This window comes from Tympanuchus pallidicinctus, unplaced genomic scaffold, assembly GCF_026119805.1.
Source record: "Tympanuchus pallidicinctus isolate F22 unplaced genomic scaffold, pur_lepc_1.0 scaffold6, whole genome shotgun sequence".
Lineage (NCBI taxonomy): Eukaryota > Metazoa > Chordata > Aves > Galliformes > Phasianidae > Tympanuchus > Tympanuchus pallidicinctus.
Genome location: NW_026294780.1, coordinates 32,722,153 through 32,740,598, shown reverse-complemented (window position 1 = coordinate 32,740,598; position 18,446 = coordinate 32,722,153). Strand labels below are relative to the sequence as shown.

The window sequence follows — 18,446 nt, the reverse complement described above, 5'->3', positions numbered from 1 at the left end:
TGGTTTTCTACAGAAGTACATATTCCTGTTGTTCTATTATATATATCTAGTATTTGAGTTTTAGACAGGAACAGTACTGGTAGTCAAGAACCAGGCTATAAACAACAAATAAGATGCCCATTCTGCCAGTCTTAACCTGTGCAGGCTCAGTGCTTTAGCTGAATTGTCACATAATTAGCTTAGAGAAGTAGGAAGAAATTCTAACATCTAGCATAAACTGCCTGCCTCTCTACGAGCCTGTACCATTCCCTTGTTTGCATATCTTCCCCCCACCTTCTGTACATATTCATTTATTTAATATAAAAGATCCTCCTGTTTTACATTCTAGATTTTACAGCAATGTGACTGTAAAAGCTTCAGTTATCTGCTTTATCATATAGATATGCTAATGGATTTCCTGACTGTAAAAACTTGAAGCTGTGAGACTTGGAGGCAAACTCTGAGGCAAGGGCTCTGTAACCATATGTAGATACAGCTGACACCATTGACTGGAAAAGGTTTGTAAGATGGAGGTTTTAATAACAGTTGCAGTCTGTAACTTTCTACATACTTCTTACTGTAGATGCCTGACTTAGACACTGTGGTTGCCTTTCCCAATTACCGGAAGAAACCCTGAAAAACTCAATGTTCCATTGAAAACAGACACCACAGTAGGTGTTTCAGCATAGGTAGATATTGTATGTGTGCAAAATACAGCTTTTGTCTCTAGAAAGGAGACTTTGTATGTACTTTCCTCCAGGATATCTTGATTAAGCAAAACTCTGCAGGATTTATCTTTATTGAGTTATCTTTAAGCCTCAAATGAGGTATTACCTACTTCATGTCATTCTGGCACACTAGAGTAAGAAAGGAAACACATTTTTAATTCCTCACATACTGTTACAAACATTAAAAAAGCTTTTGTTGGTCCTTTGTGCTAAGTCTGAATTAAAACAATAACTATATATTTATTCTATGTCTATCTCTCTATACAGAGAAGATTTTTGCTGCATAATGTAGCATGTTTACAAGTCCATAACACAGGAAAGACAGAGTATTGTTAGCTACTCAACAAAATACAGTGTGTATTACGCTTAGATTTCTAAATATAGCACTTACAAAGTATCATGTTTATTAACTGACAATATCAAATAATGATGAAACAAAACTGAATGAATGTATAGCAATTTCATTATTTTCACACCAGGCCCTAACAAAAATAAAATGGCTCGAGCAATAAAACATGTATATTGAAAAAAAATTCAATTGAAAATTAGATTATCCAACTATTTATCCAACTAAAATTATCTTGCATGGAACAGGAAATAAAGTAAATGTGATTCAGCAATATAAATAGATTTTTTTTTATTAATCTTACAGACAAGATACAATTAATCACTTAGATGATCCTCATACAACTGCAGAGCAGACTCAAAACACAAATGTCATGTACTAAACTTCAGTGGATTTAGAAGCCTGCTCTCCCAGTACGTCTTGCACTGGTAAAAGCACTCTTTTTAGAATTGATGCACAATCAGAACAAACCTGAGAGTATGTTTATTTTCTGGGTGAACACCGTCTCACTTTGTCCCAGTCTCCGTTTCATCACTTCTGTGCCAATGTCTCGGGAAAGATGTGTTAACTCATTCAAATCTTTTTCCAAAAGAACTTAATCATCTGCACCACGAGATTCAGCTATTCTTAACATAACTGCACCTTCGTAGTTATAAAACTAAGTAAGCACTTTTAAGGTGCAATTTATCTGACCTATGTTTGCCATCCACTTTTGGATTAGATGGATCATAATTTTTATTTCCTTCTGTTGAATCTAAGGGGAGTCTAAAATGAATAACTCAGATAAAACGTATGCATTCTTTTAAATGAATCCTGTAGTGAGAATTTAATATAGATGAAGTTCTCCCCACCATAGCACAACTGACTGTCCAGCAGGACCGACTGAATCTGTGCTAGTAATTCCCTTAATTTACTAACTGGTGTTCAGATCATAACATCCAATCCGTTGCCTTGTTTAGAAAATTTAACAATCACAGTTAAAGGGTAGGGAAGCAGATCCTGCAAAATTATGAACTCCGCTGCCAGATTAGCATTACATTTAGCCATGAAATTCAAGACTCTTTCCAGCTCCTATGAAGAGAAGCAAAATTCTTAAAGTTTAGTGACCTGGCTACACCTAAGTGATCTGATTCTGGCGTTCTGTACATTCCCAAAAGAAAGCTTTATGAAAGTATTCCTTTAGCTTCAAATGCCATGTTTTCAGTGTACCACATTTGTCCTTAAGGCTGTATAATTATGCCTTTCTTATCACCTTGACAACACTTTTCATGCATAGATCTCAAAATTTACAAAAGTAGATACCTGTCCCTGACAAGCATTTGTCTTCTGTCCTATGTTGTCAAAATTACAAGTACAGTTTTGTCTTTTAAAGAATTTGTCAAACACTAAGCACTGCAATACTGCAAAAATATTTTCAGCCTGAATTTGCTGTTTATCGTATTTTTACTTTTGTAAGAGTAGTTTTAGAAAAATGGACACGTTCGTCCACCTAGTGGATGTGAACACAGATTCAGCTCACATTAAGAGAAAATCATACATTAATAATTGTACGAAAGTAGAAAAAAAGTAAAATTAGCGTTCTGTTAAATAAAAGAAAAATTCTTACATATGAGTGATACTGTCATTGAACTGGAGAGAGTTTTAGAACAAGCTTGCTCTGGCTTTTTCACCCTATGATTTGGAATCTGCTCACAGTACTGCCAGCTTAACCAAAAAGGATTAACTCTCATATCCAACTGAGAACACAGATAATTCTCAGTAATTGGTAAAAAATGAAGATGAATGGGACTGAGAGATAAGGAGCAATTAGCTCATCAGCAGTTACAGCTGTGCACTCAATCCGGATCCATCTCTTGAGTCTCGGCCCCTTTTAAAGAACCCAGGCAGAATAAGCACAGGACACCCCCTCCCCAAAAATTGCTGTACCTGCCCATCATTTCTCTCTCTTCCATTTTATTTCTGCGCTATACAAAGACACCTGTCATAGCATTCTGTGTAAATTACTACCTCTCCCAGGACCTGTATCTACAGCCAATCTTCTTTTTACACTTAAAAAAAAAAAAAAAAAAAAGGAAAAGGGAAAGGAAAAAAAATGGAAACCAAATGACTACTGTAGACACTCTTAAGTTCCCTGTCAATCGTTTCATTATAGCAGCATCATCTGTTTGAAAATATAAGCAATTCCCTCATCTAATTATAGGGAGGATTTGAGGTTCATTAACATTGCCAAGGCAGAGAATCAGATGTGCAACTGCAGAGCTGTGCTCAGTGGCCTGCATTCTCTGTTTCCTTTTATTTGCTTTTTCAAGGTCTCCAAGACTTTTTCCTGAAACCATAAAAGTAATTCTTTCCTTCAAAATAGACATGTGTGTTTAGAAAAAGGAAATGACTGCATGTTGTACTGTTCTATTATTGGGCAAGGTCACTGGAGAAAAAAATAATTTAACTTAAATCATTTTATCTCTGATTCTGGATTTAAAAAAAAACAAAAAACAAAAAACAAGCAAGTAATCATCATTACTTATGAACAACACATCTCAGGAAATCTTAAGACGCGTCTCATAATTTTAAATATTACACGGCAAGGCGGGTGAACAGGAAACCTAACAAGAAAACCTCTTAAATTTCAGCACATTTGGTGGTTGTTTATGGATTAACATGCTAGCCAAGTGTAAAATCTTGCTTTGCATTTCCTAACTGTGTTTAGAAACTGAGAACACCAAAGTCTTCACAATTGCTTCACTTCCTTAAAGAAATAATAGCTTTTTTTTTTTTTTTTTTTTTTTGTATGAATGTAATTTAAACAATGACATTTTCTTAGGACATCTGTTTTGTGATCACATTTTGAATAGATATGAACTCATTTCCTACTAAGCAAGTAATTTACTATTGTTGATAGTTGTTTACGAGTTTTATGAGTCAGATTTTAGCAAGTGGCAAAGGCCTTTACAAATCCTTGGAGTATTCCCTAAACAGTACGCACAGTATATTCATTATATAAAATGTCTGGGAAGTATAGACTGTTCTTCACTTCCTAACATGTTGTAGAATGCAAAGCCTAGCTCACAGAAAGAGCTTTAAACACATTTACATTTAAAGGCTTCTATCTTTTGTGGCTGCAGGTTAATGAAGTACAATTGCAGGGCAGTAAGTACTTAAGCAGCAAGGAAATAATTGAGGAGCTCTACCTATCGTTAACTTTGGAGTATGAGATGGTAAATATGCGACTGATCCTAATAATATTGGAAGATGTTAATATGACAAAGAGCAGAACCTCTTAAATGAAATTTAAAGTTTGACCTTGTCACTCTCTTTCTTTTAACTCTGAAATTAAAACCAAAACCACAGCATAAGCTTAGAAACAATGCATTTTGTTTGATGCCATACGGAATTCATTTTTTAAACAAGAAAACATTAATTTATCTATCCTGCCTATTGTATGTAGAATTGCCACTAAAGAGAACCCAGGACATTTTTCCTCCTTATCTGCAATGTAGCTCATATCAGCCAAGCTGTCACAAGACAGTACTTGATATAAACAAGAGATTGCAAAGACATCGCAGTCATCAATATTAGGATGGCTACAGTATGGAAGCCCCAACCACTGCATATCATTTGTCTCAGCATCTATTTCTATGACCAAATGAAGCATTAATTCAAATCATAAATCTATGGTGATTTAAATCTGGGAATGAGCACCTGCCTGCTTTAATGATTTATTTTGTACATTTCAGTAAGCAGGAGATTTGTCCATATGAACTGACAGGTCACCTTCAGATGCCAGTAGCAGACTGTTTATCACCATGCAGACTAGCATCTCATCTTAGCAAGTAAATATTAAACTAAAAGAATCCAATTGATTGTGGATGGGGGAGAAAGGCGTTGCAGCCATATATTTTACTCAGTGTGTTAATACCTCACTCTGATTCCTCTGTAATTTCTTTTTTTTCTATCCTTTCTTTTCCCTTCTGAAAGGGTAATTCTGGTGGGAGGATGCAAGCTCAAGGTTACCATGCAAAACTGAGAGATATAAAATAATTACTTGTTAGTATCATTGGTTTCCTTTAACTCCCTTCACTCACTAACCTTTTGGCCACTGCTTCAAAAGATCAAATTAATAAATTTGTGTAGTGTTCTGTGTAATTATACAATGTTCATTTACAAAAATGACTTCTGTAAGTCACATTAAGCATCTGATTAAAACCAAAAAGCAAGACAATTCAGAAGTAAACAAATCTGTGATAAACCTGACAATTTGACTCCAGAGCCCATATTTTATTTTTCCTCTTTTACATATATGACGAAAGTTCAAAAATGAGGCATGTTCAATCCATGTAATTAACATACCATAGTGCCTGTTAGACGTGGAATAAATTGTAAATTAAGCTTTTAGAATGTTTTTTTGTTTGTTTGTTTCTAATTTGGTCTGGTGCATAACATCATTTAAAACAAACAAATAACTGATTACTTTCTTCTGTTTTGCTCCTTTCTCCTGTCAACGTTCAGAAGTTTCAAATTTATTCTTAGTAAGTCATAATTTAAATTGTTAATAATATATGGATTTGATAATATTTAATTGAAAAACCATAAACATCTGAAAAAAAAATGAAGAAAAAAAAAACCAATCCACTCACATGTATACCCCTAACATGCAACACTTCTGAAATACGAGTTCCTGTCAAGATAATACAATATGCTGATTTTCAGTAATGCAAATGTCAAATAGAGACTTAATGAACCTAATAACATTCTGGCATCATTATTACCAATCATCACTTTTCTGATTCCATAGGCATAACTGACCCTGGACACTAGACAGGATCCACTATGCAGGAAAAAATAAATACAAATCATTTTTGAGAAAATCTCTGTAGGAAGAGTATACTTCAAAACTCTACGCACAAGCAAGCAGGCTATATTTCCAGATGCACTGCTCATGGAATAGAGACAACTGAATGCTATTCAGTGTATTCAGAAGACCTATTTTATTTTTTCAGAACAAAATGAACTAAATTCTTCATTATGTTAAATAGGGAAATTAAGTGAAGTTAACAAGTAAGTTAAGGGGCTGAAAAGGAATTTTGACAATGACAATAATGTTACTTCACTTACTTCGTCCTACTAAAATAGCTTGAATACATTTTAAATAGGCAGTATGTGCAAGAGCAGATCAACTATTTAAATCAGGTCTCAAACAATGATTTTAAGATGGGTTCTTAATTATTTTTATTCAGATGGAATTCAGCTATTCCTTCTACAAATCTCACAACTTCATGCAGCTTACACGTTCATTATTTGCAGACTTCCCTATTTCCATAAATAGGCAACTGGTTTATCGCTAGTACTGCCAAGCAAAGCAACAGTTTGCTAACTCAAAATTTGAGCATTTTGTTTTGCACTGAAATTCAAATCTAAACTTCAGGCTCTTTCCCTTGAATTTTGCATTTACACTTTTCACTCCTCATTATTTTACTGTTCCTTCAGCATCTCAGGGTCTACCTGGCCCTTTCATTTTATTTGTTTATATCCACACCCCTTCCAGATTTTAAAGACACCCGCCTGATCTTCAACGTTTCCACACTGTCCTCTTCTTTTCCAGAGGATAACTTTTCCAGTAATATTATACTGATTGCATGTGTTGATAACCAAGTAGTATCACAATCATTTAAGATCGTTTTATCACAGAAGCATTTTTAAAAGAGTTCTTTAAAGGAAAACAAAAATCTGGTTTTCACTTCATGTGATCTTGCATGCATACTGTTGATAATTAAAATAGCATTCCTTGGTGAACTGATTCTTTGTACTGCCACATTACTTCTTAATAACAGCCTACTAATGCTACTGAATTGTACAGAATTACAGTTCATGAATATATTTACTTATATTGAGACAAGTACATAACTAATTAAGACTCATTTCAGTTGTACTTAAGAGATGTAATATGAAAAGCTAACCAGAATTTAACAAAAGAGAAAAAAAAAAACAAAAAAAAACAAAAAAAAAACCCTAGAGCTCCTTTTTTCAGCCATTTTATTCCAACATACACCAATCTTGCCTCCAGTCTCCTGAACGTACCTCTCTGTCATTGAATTTCTGTTGCTGAGTTAATACTGTCTCAACATGATAAAAGGAACCAATACAATGAAATGGCATAACAAAACCTTTTACAGCAGACACACACAGATGATTAAAGATTTAATCAAAAACAACAAAAAGTTACCCTAGCTTTGAAGTATGCGTTAGCAAAACAAATCGTCCAAACAAATGAATAAAGTATACTGAAACAATTCTTTCTGAGAAAGAACATGAGTTGCTGATGGCTGCTTAAGAAATGGAAAACCCTGTTAACTACATTTTAAGAATGTTTTTATTAAAATAAAATATGATAGGAACTGCAGAGCATGGCAATAATTTATTGTGTATGTATGTTTTCCTTTTGTCACAGGGCACATGAAAGTATGAAATATTTTCCTTTCAAGCTTGTGTTCTGAATTACCTAAAGTCGATACCCAGCACACTGAGCAGGAGACATTGTTAAATTTCATTTTGACACCATCATCTGTCACCCCACCTGTACTTTGACAAATGAACTCTAAGCAATCAAACCACTTTCCTTCATGGAAAATATTAACTGAAGTCTGCAAAAGTAACCTGTAAAGGAAAGAATGTTTTTGTAATAGTAACAATGCTGAACATGGGTGTAAAGGTCATACACAAAACAAAACAAAACAAAAAAAAGGAAAACTAATATGCAACACTTTACACCAAATCAAAGTTTTCAGAAGGAGGGCCAACAGGATCACCATTTTAATAAAATTCTTGAGTGTTATGTATAAATAATAATGCTGTATCTGAGACTTACCAACACTTGAATTCAGATCTCCATTTTCAGAGTCTGCTCCATGCTGGTTATTATTTGCATGGTAGTTGGACATAGCTTCCAATTTAATTTTTTTCACTTTCATTGCTTCTGCTATGGCAGCATTGGTGGCAGCTGCTGCTGCTGCAGCTGCTGCTGTCAAGCCTGCAAAGAAGTATGAATAACATTTAATACACATTATTCTATGATTCATCATTATTGTAGGGATTAAGACCGCTACTTTTCCTTCACGCTGCCTATACAGAGAACAGAGAATACTTCAGTGTTCACCATTCCACTCGTTTCATTTGAAGGTTATCAATTTTTTTCAAATCAAATGTTACACATCCTATTTAGATAGTTACTTCTAAACATACTGCATCCACCTGAATCTTTACTCGGTGTTCAGAAACTGCAGTTAGAACACAGTCAAAACTAACTGTATCTATAAATATATGCTCTCAGAAAGGAAATTTAACTTGTCTAAATGGTCCAAAAATGTCTGATTAAGAAAAGGTGAACATCCACTAAACCGCACCTAGAAAAAACTTTTTAGATGCAAAGTGTTTTTACCATGTTAAATAGAAAGAAAAGAAAAACACAAGTCTATAATTCATATTTATGAATAACAGATGAAAAAATATAGACATTTATTTCCTATTTCCCACATAACATCTAGAGATGTGGGCCCTCATAAGAAGCATTTTTAGAAGAAGGGTTAGTTAAGCAGAACCTTGAGGTAACTACAAGGTTTGTAGAACCTTGGTAGAACTTTGCTTTCCAAAAACTTCAAGGCATTATGTCATTTATCAACAAGAATGCAATCTCTTAAACCTATTTAATCCCCAACCTAAAGCCATCATCAGGTACTTCAAGTGCTTTTCCTACCAAACCACATTTCTTCCATCCATCCATACACAAAAATGTTTTCCAAAAATGAGAAAAGTCTTCTCTGTCTAAAGCAATTAACAGAAAATTTCCAGTAATGCCTTCAAAACTAAAAACATGCTACAGTTTTTATGCAATGTTTTAATTTTTTTGCTTTCTTCCTTGAGGCAGAATAATTTGTCAGCTGTCTCCAGGCAGTGCTTCTTCTCTCTCCAATCGTTTTGCCCGAGCCTAGCTAATGATGGACAGTAGTCAGTGTCAAAACTTCAAAAGAGCTATGCAGGAAAAGATCTCCACTTTCTGCTTATCCTGCATGATTAAGCAAGGAAGTAGAGATGAAAATTAAAGAAAATTAAATGTAAGACATTAAAGAGAAGGCACTCCACCATGTAAGTGTTATGCAGTAAAGCTACCGACATATACCCTCAACCTATGATGTCATATGAGTATGAGACCCTGAGACATTTGGAACCAAGATTCTTGCCCTGACAGGAGAGACAGCTTCAAAAATCTCACATTAATTATTTCAAAGGAGTCTACTTCTCTGTTTTTCAGCTAGCCTAGGAGGTGTGAAGTGTGTTGCATATCTCAAGAGAAATTAACTCCACTACCTAATACTGGGCCTAGGCTTCTGCTCAGCATAGGAACAGTGCACTTTAGACAGAAGGGCCCAAGAAGCAAATAATCCCAAGTTGATGAGGTAAATATTTCTATTATTATTGCCACCCAGATCCTCCTGTTGTCTCTTTTGCCTTCTTAAATGAAAAATAAGTTCACTACTGCCATGTTTTCAGGTAGCAGTGGAGAGAGAAAGAAGGCCACTCAATGGGGAGAAAGCAGAAGGTGAACAGACCTTGAGAGAATCTCCGCCATCATGGAGAAAACATGATGGCATGAACAGTACCTTTTAATATATGATGTCTTAACTCAAGGTCGCTTTCCCTAATTTCTCTGCATGACTGCATAAGCATTAGCAAACAACTCCAGTCTCATAAACAGACTTCCAACACCTTCAAGTGCAATAAGAATTACCAAGTATGTGATAATTACATTCTGCACCGGCAGATCAATATTATTTAGAAAACTGCTATTTCAGGGAGAAGTACTAAAGTAAAACAAAAAATCAAAAATAATAATTAAAAAAAATCAGAACGTGGATAAACTTCATTTTATTTTAGTTTCTGCTTCCATTACATAATGTGTGTGTTCTGATCTTTAAGAAGATATTGACAATGACATGGATTACTTCCAATGATATTTTTATCTCAGAGGAAGGATATGAAGTTATACATTATACAGATTTGGTTACAGTCCCTAAATTAGGCTACCAAGAAAGGGATAGTGCACCTCTGAACCTGGGTTTGCATCCTGTGTTCATTAAACAATACAATATCCTATGCTTCCTTTTTTTCTATATACACCACTCACAAGCTAAAACTAGCATATTTAAAGAACAAACCTGTAGAGAAATATCCAAATACCAATATAACACCAATAATTACAAGAGCAGGCCTCAAACTTTTGTTTATGACTGCACTCTGAGACCAGTTGTTAAGAAATTCCATGTATTAGTATAAGCACCATATTAAACAGATAATCCATTGGACTTGTGAGCTTATCTGGAAGAACAGTTTTTCACTGAGAAATATTATTTTTCCCACTGCAGAACTGCTAAAATTCACTCTCTCTTTAGCTATAAAATTTGCAAAAATGTATGCATTTTATCCTTTTCTCTGAAGTAGGCTGTAGTGTTTCTCTGCAGAGGAAACCATAGCCTTTGGATACGGACTAGGAAAATAAAACACAGCTTAGATCTGTAATACTTTTTTCAAAACAGTGGTTGCAAAAATAAATGATAATTTTAAAAAAAGTAGAAACTAAATTTTGAATTTTATTCCGACTCTCATACACTTGCGTAAGTAACTGAAATGATTGCTTTGCCACACAGCAATTAATTTAAACTGTAAGAATCTGAAATGTCTCTTTTATACAAGCACAAATGGGGGTGGGAAAGGGATTGAGTATGGAATAATCCAAAGAAATGTAGCTTAATCATGGCAATTCTACATTACAACAGTTTTGCCTTACTGATAATTTTTTGCTCTCATTCCACTGCCATAATACAGCAAAGCGAATGGCAAGGAAGGTCCAAGCCAGTCACCAGAGCCCCTGGCATTACAACATTACAATCAAAGGTGCACTGTACAATGAAACAGAGCAAAAATTTCTTGCTAGCACATTGCCCTACCTGTTTCACCAAAAGAGGCCATAATATATAACACAAATACAAGAGATTAATAAGATGCTATGTAAAATCTGTATTTGTCTGTATGTGTATTTTTAAATTATAAACTTTAAAGTTCACATGTGCTTGGGTAAATACTTGCAATTATTTCTTAAACTGGTTGTTTGAAAAAGCCCTTTGACCTAAACATTAATTAGTATCACTTCTCTCTTACAGCAAGTAGCCACAGAACTTCCAAGGTGTATGTTTTTCATTACAGAAATTTTATCATCAATACAAGATAAGTCATCTATAAAGGCAACTGAAATGGAAGACAGAATAAGAATCACACTGAACAGCCACCTAGTTACTTTTTATTCTTTACAAAAATTTATCTGGACAGTTAAAAAGTGTCCAGGCCAAAATATTCAATGGATTAAAGTCAGTGCTGGCTGTCATTAATATTCTGAAATTGATAAGTTGTTTATGTCTGGCATTCTTCCTACTGATTATGCAGTGAGACAGGCAGCTTTATAAATATCTCATCACTCCATAGACACACAACTTTCATCGACAGTGCTCATGCACAGCTATTAGCAATATGAATCTAACCATTACAAGAGGAAAGAAAATCGAACATGTGGCATTAATACGCAGTCCTGGTTCCTAACCATCTGATAGGCAGATGGTGTAAAGCGGATTCTCCAGCTGAAATGAAGGGGCACATCATTTAAAACCTTGTTTGCATTCTAACTGATATCAGTGCCATATTGATATACATGATACATCATGGCAGTATTTGAACAATCTAGTTTGTTTCAGTCATAAATGTTTACAGCCTTGTTTTTTATCTTTAAAAGCATGAAGAGCGTATTTTTAATTTATGAAACCTATTGTTTACTTCTGTTGAACCAGAAGATTAGCAAAGAGCAAGAATATTAAATTACCACAACCACAGCAGTATAACTAAGATGGATGAATAAAGTATGTTTTTTTCAATAAAAGATGTTAGTAAAGGAATTAAAAAATTAGCCTAGGCATTTTATGCATTAAATACACTTATTCATTTAAACCTTACAGCTTTTTTCCCATGTGACACACTTAGAACTTTAATGCTTTATAAAGCTATTCATTTAAATCTCTTACTGCATGCAATTAATCTTGTCCAACAATTTAATTCAAAATGCAAAACATCAGAAAGTAAAGTTCAATTCAACATCATGGTTCTGAAGTAATCTCAGTACTGCTGACAGTTCCTATAGACTCATCAGCAAAAGAGTGCTCAAGGTGTCTTGTAGGAACCACATGAATTTGAATTACAACTCAATTGAAAGCTCTCCAAGCCTTAGTAGGAACTCAAGAACAAGAAGCAGAACACCAAAAGTGTGAATGATCCTTTTCTACAAAGACCTTCCTCTTCGGTCACTAGATTACTTTGGCCTGTTGGGTGTGTTTGTTAATTATGTTAATAAAGTTGCAGCCTGCTGCCTCTGCCAAATATAATCATAAAAATTTCCTGCCAAGTTCTGGTTTAATTTACACCCATGCAAATCTAGTGACGACAGAATTTTCTGGGTGAGAATGAGACCAGAAGTATGCCCAGTATGCATGGTCTATAACGCTGAAAAATGAGTGAATGGAACACAATGACAAAACACATTACATCTTCAGGATAAAAAAAATGTAGTGTTTTAAAAGCAAAATGCCCAAGAAAGCTGTCATATATAATGGCAGATTTTTAAAAAGTGTACAAAGTACTATTGGAGACACACAATTTGCAGCAAATACTATTCCCGGCCTTTAGAGACTGCTTTTAAAACTTGCAGTTTTTATGGGATGATGATTTTACACCACATCCTATTTGTGGAAGAAAAATATAAAATAAAGCATGAGCATACTTCTCAGGATCAAATATGTCTCAACATTCCTTTGAATGTTTGAATTTTATCCCTAAACCTGGTCTGCAGATAAATTACAAAAATATTTCAGTAACTGATTTAACTTTTAACTTTCTTCATATTATTTCTAATAGTAATTGCCATTCCTAATAATCATTCCTAGTAATTATTAACTTCCTCAATATAAGTTCTTTTTTCCTCTACATATACCACATTTATACATGCTTATGGGTACATAAAGAAATCCAATAATAAATGTATGTATTTTCACAACCTCTTTCTTTAGGACATTTATACTATTTTCATGATTCCTCATCTTTTCATCATACAACAGATAGAAAATAAAAAAAAAATGACAGTTAGCAATGTGTTACATTTAATTTAATTTATTTGCTGGAAAGTTCATTCAACATAAACATTTAATTCACTGCATGAGAGGAGATCCAAACTGCATCTAAATTCTCAAAGAAATCCTTTCATTATTCTGCATTAATGTTCAATCTTTCTTCTTACAGTTTATTTCAGTGTCACAGACATGAAAATAATTTATGTATTTTCTTGACTTAATTCCAGATTTCGTACTGAAGTTCTTGCAAAATCAAAAATCTTACTATAATCTGAAACACTCTTCTTGAGAAATAAATGCAGTGTTACTCCCAGAGACTTGACACTGATCACTGCAGATTGTTGCAATGGTTTCATGGGTTTCTGCGGTTCATATGTAGGTTTCTGGTAGCTTACTACACTGCCACCAAGTTATTTCAAACAAAATAGGATCCAACCTCAGTCTCTGATCTAATGGGTGTTTTATAGTGTGATACATAAAACAAGAATGGGAAAGCAATCTTCAGGAGAACAAAGATCTGATTACATAGATTGTCGAATGGGGAACTTCACACTGTACTATAATGTTATGCTAAAATATACCAAGTTTCATTAGTAGAGTCCTTTATGTATAAAGAACTGGTATCTAACAGTCATTCAGAAGATTTATTTTTCTTAATTCTCCTGGATTGATTCTATACAGCAATACTAGCATTCTCTTTTATTTTGGGATAACAACAAAATCCTTGTCTGGTCTTTCTAGTTTTATCTTCCTGCTCAGCTTGATGGTTCAGCATAAGCTGCTCATACAGATTATTTTTGAATATTCTTAAAATGGATATTAATAAAAGAATCATGTAAATAAGTAAAGGTGGAATAACTAATTGCACTTCCAATATTTTTAAAGAAGAATTACTTAGAAAAATTCAACCACGTGATACAAGTGGTGAAACTAAAATGGTGAACTAAAATGAAGTTGCCAATGTCGCTCAAACCAGTGTTTGTGAGTCTCAAACCATCTGTTGTTCATCAGAACTAATCAGACCTTTTTCCTGTAACTACTCCTAAATTGCAATATGATTTTTTTTTTTTCGTCTGGGTATTGCATTTAAAATAAACAAGCAAAAGAGCTAAATTTCCACAGCAACTTCCAAATCTAAAAAACTTTTTTACATATAATGTATCCCTGCAATGAATAAATTGCAGGAATAAAACATGGACCTAGAAAAAAGCAATGTCCTTTTGATCTGTTTTGCTGAAAGCAAAGAAAACTTAACACTGAGATTTTATTTCACAGAACTACTGGCAGGTTCAGAAATGGTGAGAAAAAAAAAAAAAAAAAAGCAGCAAATGTAATGATTTTATCACCAATAGCTACCATCTATGGGACTGATGGTTATATATCCCATGAAGATATTCTTTACTGTGAATTTATTTCTTTGTAATGAGGAGTAAAATGTATAATCTTGATGTGCATTTCAAATAACGTGACAAATCTGTGATTGTTTGATTGGTTCAATGCAATCATGGCAGAATAAACAATGCACTCTGCACAAATGCCTTGCTATATATTATATTTTTCAGCAACAGTTTAAAATACTACTGGAATGCAGACAGCTTCACAACAATACAATTAAGAGGGAACATTCTTTCTTAAAAAACAGCCATCTTTTCAAAAGCAATAGATTCTCAGTTCTCATTCAGCCTATTGCATTATTCATTTCATGTGCAACCTCACGCTGGACCATAAATTGTTACTTTATCTAATCAAAGGCGACTTAACTCCACAGAAGGTCAAAGGTTTAATTTTGTGAAGTATTATCTTACGCTATGAGTTTAACTGAAAAATAGAAGAAGAAAAACAGCCAAGAAACTGGTAATAAATGAACCTTTATTGCCTCAGGCATTGGCCTAGTTAATAAACTTTCATTGAAGGTTTCTTTCAACTGTTATGGACAATGAGGTAAAAAAAATCTTAAATTACAGCCATGTGTGACTTTTAAAGCAGGCATTCTTTTTTATCTCAACCTCCCTAGCTTAGGAAAAGACAAAGAGATTGTCTTCAATTTCTTAACCAAAAATGTATGCTTCTAAACAGATGAAAAAGTGCAGATCAAGCCTTTTTAAAAGCAGAGGTCAGCTTTGAACAGTATAAAAAATACTTTTACTTACGTGTCAAATCTTGATCCACAATCTCTTTAATGGAATAGTATGCAATCCAAAAACATAAAAAATGAGGTATGTGTGAAAGGAAAATATATATACTAACAATATATTATGCTAACAATAATGCCCAGATCCTAATAGACTTTCTGTTTCACATTGGCATTGCTGGAGTGTAATAATGGCTCTTGTTTAATAGAATGACTTATTATGGGAACAACTTCCCTGCACCTTTTGCAAACAGAAGTTCCTTTATTCTTTTTGTGTGTTTTATCTCATTTTCTCACAACTCTGTTCCCTCTGTTACAAGAAATTAAAAGGTTTAACAAAATGACAGTTACTGATAGTTATTGGTGTTCCATGAATTTCCCTGATTAGAATTCTTAAATTTGACTAACTGTGATGTCTTTTATTGACACATTCTTTGAGTCTTGTACAGAGAAACGCATTTCATTGTAAGGTCAAAAATAGAATAAGAAAATCAGTAGAACTTAATAAAGCCTTGGTCTTCAGCCTAATTTATAACTAGATGGACACAATTAATTAATTGCAACACTGCTACAATTCAGAAATACCAAAAGGACATGTTCATGCCTGTAACAGCAGTAATGTAGCTAAGAACTCATAATCTTTCAACCAGCAGGAGCTTTTGTAGTTTTTTTTTATAAACCTAATCCACAGCTTGACGCAGATCCTGGGGTAATGGCACACAGTTCTTTGATTAAACTAATATCTGAACAATGTCAAAGAAGCCCGATGGCCCAATGGAAGTCTCCCTACAACTTCAGAGCTCAACCTTGCAAGCAGAACTGCCAAATTCATTCCTACAGACTAACTGTTGTACAAACACCTGATCTTTTGCATGAAATATATCTTATTTTACTATTCACTATATCTTATTCACTATTTCTTGAAGATAGTTCAAAGAAAGTTTATACAGAGTTATTTATTAACAACGTAAAAATATGCTACATGAATAAATACCCAAAGTTTAAATATTTTTGAAGCGCATTTCTAACTCTATCTTGTCAAGCTTAGATTAAAATTAGCATATTCCACCTAGCCCCCCAAAAACAATCAAAATGACCCTTTGTATTACAACATATATTGACAAATTTTGTAACATTCCTTTGACTGCTGTTTGTATCCATATTTGCAAGTATAAAAACCATTATAACATCAGAAGTCAATATAGGAAAAGAATCCAGAAATCTACCAGTTATTTCAAGGCCTGTGTGTCAGTGTTTTAGTGCACAAAGTTAGATGAGAGAATTTTCATGTTTCAAAGAATTCACCTGCAAGGATCTGGGCAGTCCTATCTCCTCTACTACCTTCAAGATCTGCACGGTGGCTATGGGGCTGTTTCTTTTTTTTTTCTTTTTTTTTCTTTCTTCCTTTTTTTTAAAGTTTTGTCAATCCATTATACATCATGCTGTGCCAGAGGCAAGGCATAGGGCTAAATGTACTATTACAGAACACTGATAGCAGACTATTGTACTGTGATGCAGAACTGTGATACTGTACAAAGTAGTTGTGATAATGACTTACAGGGAATGTTGAGTTGTCCTGCTTTCAGATTAAAAGGCAGTAAATTCTTACAGACAGCCCTCTCTCACTTCCATGCTCTACTTGTTGCACCAGGTAACGGATCATGGATTCGCACCAATCTCTGGGGTGTGCAATCTTCTTTTTGCATCTTGAGTGCAGATCAAAACACTACTCAAATCACAGACTTTGGACATTGGGAAGCACACATAACTCTTTTCATGCCATGACAGTGGGATGGTGCGCATGTATCTTCACAAAGTGAAACCATGGCCACGTTATGACTCTGTAGCAAACTATTACTCATTCTCTGACTCGTGGTGTGACATCTCTGAAAAAATTCATTTTATAAATCAGAATTGTCTCATATTCAATAAGTAAACGTTTGAGGACCCTGATGGTGTTAAAGGGGAAAATATGCTATTTATTATGCACACATAATCACTGTATTTGGTTAAAATACAGAAACAAACGTGATAACTTCTGTACAGTATGTACTATATTGATGGAATTGATGCAATATTAAGAAAAACTGAAGCCTTTCGCAAACTTAGATTCATATAATTGATTGTATGTGCTCCCAAAAGGCATAATCTTTGAAATCAAGAGCTGAACAGCAAATTTGCTACCTTCAAGACTCAAGAAATACACAGCTTAACAAGATGTAAGTATGCAACTTAACAAGATTATCTCTGACCAAAGAAATCTTCATCATATCATGTGTGAATGAGAAATTAAGTTTATATCACTAGCTGTACTTTGTAAAATACAAAATTTTATGTTACCATGCTCTTCTTTAAATTGGTGGCGTTAATCAATAGTCAAAATATGATAAGTGTATTCCACATATTTCTCACTTTGCAGGTAGAACTAAATTGTAATTCACAGCAGTTAATTTAATTAATCTTTTCTTCAGGCATTAATGAACAGGCTGTCAACAGATTAGGGTTTTCCCCAAATCTATCTGTTACTGGAAATTTCTCCATCTTGTCAGGATTTGCAGAATAGAGGGATGGGATATGTGTTCTGTAATTTCTCATTACTCTAGGTTATGACCTTCTTATGGTTTCTAAATTCTATGTTTTACAATTCTCTCACACAGAGATTGGCAAAATGGACTGCAAACTTAGCACAAAGTGAGTAATAAAAATAATTTACAAAAATGTAATCAGTATCTAGGTAATAACTCTTTTTTTTTTCTTTTTTCCCCAGCCACAAGCAATCTAACTTCAGCCAACAGTAAGATACAATATCAATATTTAACAATTAAAGTATCAGCACCCTGACAGAGAACATGTCTTTGTCTTCTTAAATAAAAACATACATAGTCTGCTCCTGTTAGTGATGTTTATTTGGGGGTGATTTTATAGACACTACTAGTTCTCAAAACTCTAATCAGAAAATTTTCTCTAAGGAACACCTGGAAAATAGCACATGAACATTATTATTACAATGTGTTAGAAATCTGACCGCGCACATTCTAATTATTTGA

The 18,446-nt window shown here is 34.0% G+C and overlaps 1 protein-coding gene across 6 annotated transcripts in view; it reads right to left on the bottom strand.

Moving 5' to 3' along the window:
- DACH1 (dachshund family transcription factor 1) overlaps window positions 1-18,446 on the bottom strand; it is a 358,213-nt gene that overhangs the window by 161,032 nt on the left and 178,735 nt on the right. For all 6 annotated transcript variants that reach the window (XM_052705592.1, XM_052705594.1, XM_052705593.1 and 3 more), the window contains exon 3: window positions 7,916-8,077. In XM_052705592.1, the coding sequence (XP_052561552.1) occupies window positions 7,916-8,077 (162 nt within the window). The remainder of the gene's footprint in view (window positions 1-7,915; window positions 8,078-18,446) is intronic.